This window comes from Arachis stenosperma, chromosome 9, assembly GCF_014773155.1.
Source record: "Arachis stenosperma cultivar V10309 chromosome 9, arast.V10309.gnm1.PFL2, whole genome shotgun sequence".
In the NCBI taxonomy this organism is placed as follows: Eukaryota; Viridiplantae; Streptophyta; class Magnoliopsida; order Fabales; family Fabaceae; genus Arachis; species Arachis stenosperma.
In genome coordinates, this window is record NC_080385.1 from 121,778,432 (window position 1) to 121,786,488 (window position 8,057).

At 38.3% G+C, this 8,057-nt stretch overlaps 1 protein-coding gene across 13 annotated transcripts; it reads left to right on the top strand.

Annotated features, from left to right (window-relative positions):
• Positions 1-4,054: 4,054 nt before the first annotated feature.
• On the top strand, positions 4,055-7,643 carry LOC130947649 (probable serine/threonine-protein kinase PBL16). Of its 13 annotated transcripts, XM_057876359.1 has the most exons (10): positions 4,055-4,619; positions 4,714-4,788; positions 4,899-5,010; positions 5,289-5,372; positions 5,487-5,638; positions 5,807-5,941; positions 6,106-6,261; positions 6,597-6,844; positions 7,186-7,308; positions 7,391-7,643. In XM_057876359.1, exons 4-8 carry the CDS (start codon positions 5,315-5,317, stop codon positions 6,714-6,716), a joined length of 621 nt encoding a protein of 206 aa, XP_057732342.1. In that variant the 5' UTR covers positions 4,055-4,619; positions 4,714-4,788; positions 4,899-5,010; positions 5,289-5,314; the 3' UTR covers positions 6,717-6,844; positions 7,186-7,308; positions 7,391-7,643. The 13 variants fall into 13 exon arrangements, 2 of the variants coding, with proteins under 2 accessions (XP_057732342.1, XP_057732341.1); XM_057876358.1 differs by having other exon boundaries at positions 4,899-5,372; XR_009072746.1 differs by having other exon boundaries at positions 4,057-4,619; positions 4,899-5,638; positions 6,156-6,261.
• The last annotated feature ends 414 nt before the right edge of the window (positions 7,644-8,057 follow it).

The window sequence follows — 8,057 nt, forward strand, 5'->3', positions numbered from 1 at the left end:
TAATGTGTTGAACCATATTATTGGAGAGACACATGCTCGAACCCTTTGGATTAAGCTTGAACAGTTGTATGCTCGAAAAACTGGGAATAACAAGATGTTTTTGATCAAGCAGTTGTTGGCTTTGAAGTATACAGATGAGACATCAATGACAGATCACTTGAATAATTTCCAAGGAATTATGAATCAGTTATCTTCCATGGGCATTTTGATGAAGAGGTTCAAGGATTGTTACTTCTTGGCTCCTTACCAGACTCGTGGAAAATTCTCAGAATGTCATTGTCTAATTCTGCTCCTGATGGTGTAATCTCTATGGATCTTGCCAAGAGTAGTGTTTTGAATGAAGAGATGAGAAGAAAGTCACAAGGTACATCGACTACACATTCAGATGTTCTTGTTTCTGAGTCTAGGGAGAGAAGCAAAAGTCGAGGTCCTAAAGGTAGAGATCAAAGCAGAAGCAAGTCTCGAGGAAAGTATAAGAATATTGAGTGTCATCATTGTGGTCAAAAGGGACATGTGAAGAGATTTTGTTGGCAGCTAAAGAAGGAGAAAGCCAAGGCAAGTAAAGACAAGAGCACAAATAAAGATGATGGTAACAAAGAAGACAAGGTTAATGTAACTCATGATGATTTTCTTGTTGTTGAGGAGTTTGAATCTGTTAACCTTGTTGATAATAGCACTAGTTGGGTGATTGATAGCGGTGCTTCTATTCATGTTACATATAGGAGGGATTTGTTTACGTCCTATACTCCTGGTGATTTTGGTGATGTGAAAATGGCTCATCAAGGTGTTGCAAAATGTGCTGGTGTTGGACAGGTTTGCTTAGAAACCTCCAACGGTACCAAGTTGACTTTGAAGCGTGTGAAGCATGTTCCAGATATTCGGTTGAACTTACTTTCTGTTGGTAAGTTGTGTGATGAAGACTTGGATAGCTCATTTTCTCGTGATAGCTGGAAGCTCACCAAGGGTTCCATGGTTGTTGCTAGAGGTACAAGACACTCTACTCTTTATTTAACTCAAGCAAAGATTATGAAAGATGTTGTTAATGCTGCTGAGTTTGTTGATGAAACTGATTTATGGCATAAGAGATTATGTCATATGAGTGAGAAAGGTATGAATATGTTATCCAAGAAGAATCTTTTATCTGGTTGTAAGGTTGCTTTGCAAAAATGCAATCATTGCTTTGCTGGGAAACAAAACAGGGTTTCTTTCAAGAGCCATCCACCTTCAAGGAAGCCGGAGATATTTGATTTGGTGCATTCTGATGTATGTGGGCCGATGAAGACAAGAACACTTGGAGGGTCTATCTATTTTGTAACCTTTAATGATGATCATTCTAGGAAATTATGGGTTTACACTTTGAAGACCAAAGATCAAGTTTTGAATGTGTTCAAGCAATTTCAAGCTTCTGTTGAAAGAGAAACTGGGAAGAAGTTGAAATGCATTCGTACTGACAATGGTGGTGAGTACTCAGGTCCATTTGATGCTTATTGTAAAGAGCATGGTATAAGACATCAGAAGACTCCTCCAAAGACTCCTCAGTTGAATGGCTTGGCTGAAAGGATGAACAGAACACTGGTTGAAAGAGTTATGTGCTTGTTGTCACAATCTGGATTGGCAAAATCCTTTTGGGGTGAAGCTTTGAGCACTATTGATCATGTCTTGAACCGGACACCATGTGTTCCCTTGCAATTTGAAGTGCCAGAGAAGGTATGGTCAGGTAATGATGTTTCTTATGATCATTTAAGAGTCTTTGGATGTAAAGCTTTTGTTCATATTCCCAAAGATGAGAGATCTAAGCTTGATGTAAAGACTAGGCAGTGTATTTTTATTGGCTATGGCATAGATGGGCTAGCAGAAAAGCAGGAGAGGGGGTTCCTTAGATGCAGGCAGGGAAATCATTATTTTGCCTTCCCGGCTGGGCTTCGAATGGAGGTTATTGGCAAGCAAGCAGAGGAATGAATAGCAGGAGAGTTTTTAAGTTCATTTTATGATGTTAGCTCGCTAGGAGCGGAAACGGGACCTGCTCTAACCGCTACCAGACGGAACTAGATATTCAAAAGAGCCATCACAGCTTCTGAAAGAGTAGCTTGGAAATTACTAATTAGTTTAAGGTACTGACTAACTGAGACGGAGAGAGCCCTTTTTCAGTGTTGTCGGAATAGGACCTGTTGGTGGTTTAAAGGGCATTACATTAGGACTTTAGTAAAGATAGTACGACTTTGGTTTCAGAGATAGCGATTCGCCTATTCTTATTCCTTTCCTTTTAATCAAGGTCTTTCCCGAGGAAGAGGGAAGCAAGCAAAGCCCGGATCGGAGGGGAAATAGTGTTGTAGCTGAGGTAGACTACCGAACGGGTGTGGGAAGAATCTCGCCAAAGGTTCCATTTCTGATTCCTCTCCAACGGTTAACTCAAGGGATTTGATTCTCTTTTACGCTAGGTAAGACCGAGAACTCGATTGCGGGTGAAGCCTTAGTTGTCGCTGGTGGTGGGGGAGCTGACTGAGATCTCCATATACTATGGTAATCATGTGATGCCCGTAGTAAGTCAAATAGAAGATGAAAACATTCGATTACTTTTCCAGCGCTATGATCACCGTCAAAGACAGGATTCGTGAGTTTGGTTACAGGTTTTATGATCCTGTTAACAAGAAGGTGATTCGGAGTAGAGATGTTGTCTTTGTTGAAGACCAAACATTGAAGGATGTTGATCATGCGGAGAAGCCAATAGTTCAGCCTAGTGATGATTTTTCTGACTTGGATATTACTCCCTCTATGCCTATGGTAGAAGATGGTAGAGTTGAAGCTCAAAATAATGAGCATGATACAAGTGCAAGTGAAGATGGAACAGTTGATCCGATACTTGATGAAGTTGGTGATGATGATCAAGATGAAGAACCAGCTTTAGAAATTCCTGCAAATGCACTTAGAAGGTCTACAAGAGAGAGAAAGCCTTCGTCAAGGTATTCTCCACATGAGTTTGTTTTGTTGACTGATGGGGGAGAACCTGAATGCTTTGGAGAGGCTATTGAAGATGAAAGCAAAGCTCAATGGCTTGAAACTATGCAAGAAGAAATGAAGTCATTGCTTGAGAATGATACCTATGAGTTGGTGAAGCTACCGAAGGGTATGTGAGTTTTGAAGAACAAATGGGTATTCAGAATCAAGAATGAAGAACACAATTCTATGCCTCGATATAAGGCTAGATTGGTTGTTAGAGGCTTTAGCCAGAGAAAAGGTGTTGATTATGAGGAGATTTTTTCTCCTGTTGTGAGGATGTCATCCATTCGTGCTGTGCTTGGATTAGCAGCATCTCTTGATTTGGAGATTGAGCAAATGGATGTGAAGACAGCTTTTCTTCATGGTGATTTAGATAAGGAGATCTACATGGAGCAACCGGAGGGCTTTGTTGTTAAAGGAAAGGAAAATTTTGTGTGCAAGCTTAAGAAGAGTCTTTATGGGTTGAAGCAAGCTCCAAGACAATGGTACAAGAAGTTTGAATCTGTTATGGAGAAGCATGGTTACCGTAAGACAACTTCAGATCATTGTGTATTTGTGCAAAAATTTTCTGATGATGATTTTATCATTCTTTTGCTTTATGTGGATGATACACTACAAGAAAAAAGGCCTGTTGATACACTTTTTTCTTGCTACGCTTTTAAAGCGTACCCAAAAGTGGTCTATGGGCACGCTTTTGCGAGGGTAGCCACTGATTTGTGATTTGGCCACGCTTTTTCTTGCCACGCTTGAAAAGCGTGGCCATAGAGAAAAATCGGCACGCTTTTACGAGGTGGCCATTTATTTAAAATTTGGCCACGCTTTCTTATTACCACGCTTGAAAAGCGTACCCATAGAGAGAAATCGGCACGCTTTAAAAGCGTGACTAATTTTTTTCCTAACAGTTACATTTTTAAAGCGTGCCCATATACTGTGTTTAGATAGGCACCCTACAAAAGCGTACCCATAAAGTGCCATCCTATTTTTTACACACTTCGCTTTTTTTTTAAGTTAACTTTTAACCTATAGAAGTTATAACTGCTCATACACTTCACTTTTATTTCAAAATTCATTTTTAACCTAGAAGATAACCTAAAAGCAAGCCGTCGCACCCAGCAAGCCGTCGCACTCATCACTGCCCATCGCCAAGACCGTCACACCACACAGCTCGCCGCCATGTTCATCTAACCCTCACACCCAGCCCTTCATCTAACCCTCGCACCCATCCCTCTCTCTGTCGCACCCAACCCTGCACTATCAACGATTTCTCGCACCCAGCTGTTTGTCGACGGTCTCTCGTACCCAACCCTCGCACCATTGACGCAACCCTCGTTAGATTCGGAACCCTCCATCGGCGCTGCTCCGTCCACGCACCATCAGTGGTCTCTGTCTCGGCGTGCCCTCCTACTCCCTCAGTGGTCTCTGTCTCGCAAACCCTCGTTGGATTTGGAACCTCAATCGTTGCTCACTCTATTTCGTAAACCCTCAATCGCCGCTCCTCCCTCCGTGGTTCAGCACCCGTCGCGTTGCTGAATCTCGTTTGGTAGAGAATACCTCTAGATTTTTTGCAAGGTGACAAATTTAGAGCCGCAGCAGATAATTACATTAGGCCTCTCCTAACTAAGGTATTTAAGTTTCTTTTTAGCTTTAAATTATACCTCATTCAGGTTTTTCGAAGTTGATTGTGATTTCGTTTTTTTTTTTTTGTATTCTCTTCAGGGAGCTCCATCTCTTTTTCCTGATCTTTCGTCTTTGTATAATCACCCTGGGAAGGTCAGATTTATCCCTTACAAGGTAGGGTTTTGTATCATAGCTCATTCTTAATCCACTTTGTTGCTCAGGGTTAATGATTAACATGAGTATTCTTATGTTTATTTTCTTTCCCATGCAATATTTGTGCTTAGAATCATTTGAGTCTGCTAAGGCAGTTTCAGTGGGTGCATCAAAAGGTGTTCAAAGGTTGGGAAATCAACTGCTAATGGTGTTAGAAAACACGAAAATAAAGCTGCATCTTCGGTATGTTTGAGTTTGTGTTGGTTGATTGCTTTTAAGATTTGTTTGACTTCCTAACTACTTGATTCATCATCTTACAAAGTACAAGTCTATTTTTTCCCCTACTCTAGGAGTTTGTTTTAAACATGTCATAAATGTAGAATCATGTAATATTTGCTAAGGTGAAACTTTGAGCACTTTTGACATGACTACTTTGAGCATTGACTTCTCAACTATTTTGTAGAACTCTATTCTGTTTGAAACAAACAATTTATTATTTTTCTTCTTGTTCTAATTGCTAGGATTGTCGTATTAGTTGATCAGTAAGATGCTGGAACCAGTTCAATTTTGTGTTGGCACTTCGTCTCTAGTAGTACTAGGGCCAGGTGCACTGATTTTAGACATCTCAGTTAGTAGTTGAGCTAATTTTTGTATGTGAAGTGTCTAACATCTTACTTAAATCAATGGAATATATTTTTGTTATATTTTCTCTAATGCAGCTGGATATAGAAGTCAGGGTGAAGTACAGGTCAATATTGCTCGGCCTAGCATACTTCAGATGCAGCCCTTACCATATAACATTAGAAAAGGGGAACTTCTGTTATTTGAAATCATGAATTCCTTCTTGTTCTCTGTCTTTTCCTTTAAAGATGTATTGTTTCATCTTTATTACAGTATTAAATAGAATTTTCAATCTACATTATCTATTTATTAAATAGATGTCTCAATGTCGCTTATTGGTCACATCTGCGGATCAACTTATCTGGATATAACTTAGTTTGCTGTGACACTGATTTGAGGTTGGTTGCTTGCTTTCTAGGCAGAAGTCATATTTTTGGGGCAGCTATCACATCCGAATCTAGTCAAATTAATTGGATACTGCTGTGAAGATGAACATAGGGTGCTAATTTATGAGTTTATGGCCCGTGAAGTGTCGGAAACAATTTGTTCTCCAGTTAGTATTTCTTTCTACATTGAAATTGTGTTCTTTATTCTTTGTTGTTGATGTTTGTAAAAGCTAAGTTCTGTTCTGCAATATTTGATATCTAAGAATGTAATTTCAGACCAATGATTTTACTCGACTATTTATTTATTTTTATTGTATATCTAATTAATTAGTTTCTCTTATATATTTCAAAAATATTGCTTCCATTGCCATGGTCCATAAGAATGAAGATTGCATTTGGAGCTGCAAAGGGACTTACATTTCTTCACGAGGCAGAGAAACCTGTCATCTATCGTGATTTCAAAACATCAAATATTTTATTGGACCTGGTCAGTAATATAGATTTATGTTAAATATACCATTTTATTTATGTTAAATATTTTATTGGACCTGGTCAGTAATACAATGAAAATATGCTGAAATTGGAGCAATAAGTATTTGACTATTTAACCATTTATTGGCAAGTGTGGTCATCACAACATCACATGCTTGTTAAAACAGAATGTATCTATATCTAGCTTAGCAAATTCTCTTTTCATTGATCATTAATGTCTTGTTTCTCAATTTGACAAAACAATAGATGTATACGATAGTGTACATCAAATGAAACTAACCATCTTTTAATTATTTTCCCCTTTTCTTTTTTCGCATGTGCCGTAAACAGGACTATAATGCAAAACTTTCTGACTTTGGCCTTGCTAAAGATGGGCCAGTTGGAGATGAATCCCATGTTTCGACTCGCATAATGGGAGACATTCAAGGATGTGTACCATGCTTTAAATGAAATAATATTTTTTTCTCATGTTTTTAGGATTTTGTCCTAGTTTTTAGAGTGGAAGTTGAGGCTATTGATCATGTGCGGCACAAGAACTTAGTCAGACTTCTAGTTTATTGCATTGAAGGCATTCACAGGTATACAAATTGTTTTGTTCTGCATTCCATTTAATTAAACATCAAGATCTCCACTTTTGTTATTATCATTATTATATGGAGATAAATGAGTCATTACAAAATGTTAACTGCATAATTATTATTATTATTATCTTTCTTTTAACTTGTATCCATTTGTGTCTGACTTTTGATGGCTGCTTTTATATGGATCTGATTATACAAAATGAATATTTAATACTTCTATTAATTACTGGAACATTTTGTTGCATGAAATTTCTTGGTAAAGGCATTCATGGTTGAAATTGGAGCTGCATATGGGAACATTTCTATTTTAACCCTTAGTGCTTCTCTGTGAATTTCAGGTTGTTAGTTTATGAGTATGTTAACAACAGCAATTTAGAGCAATGGCTTCATGGAGCCATGCGGCAGTATGGTTTTCTCACTTGGGATGCTCGGATTAAAATTCTTCTTGGAACAGCTAAAGCGTATGCTCTTTTAGACATTAAAAAAAACTCACTACTTGATCTGGGTCTTTCTTTCGACTTACTGATCTTGATCATATTGCAGGTTGGCTTACTTGCACGAGGCAATCGAACCAAAAGCAGTACATCGAGAAATTAAGTCAAGCAATATTTGATGCATGAGTTACACTGTCACAAAATGGTTACATTTTTGCAAAATGTCAGAAAATTCAATGATGCACATACATATTTTCTTGGAAAATTGTAATGGAAACCTGTGTTTTATGAACGACTAATATTCCCATTCTATTTACTTCTATTGTAAATCAATAAAAAATCAATTCTTATGCCTTCTAATTTTCTCCTTTTAACTATTATAGAATTGTAATTTTTTAATTATTATTATGTATTCTAATTTTCTCCTTTTTTTTTTAAATTTGACAAAGGAATAGACCACGCTTTCAAAAGGCTTTAGTGTGAAAGCCACGCTTTTAAAAGCGTGGCTGTATGTGCTCTATCGGTACGCTTTCAGAGCGTAGCCAAAACTAACTTTCTTGGCACGCTTCAAAAGCGTGGCGATATATGAACTTTTTGGTACGTTTTTAAAGCGTACCGATAGATTAACACCTATGGCCACGCTTTTAAGCGTAACAAGAGTTGAAAGCGTGGCCAAAAAGAAAGCGTGCCGATAGATCCACAAAAGCGTGGCGATAGAGCAATCGGCATGCTGGCAGATGTGACCCTTTCAAAAGCGTGCCGATAGCTCAAAAAGC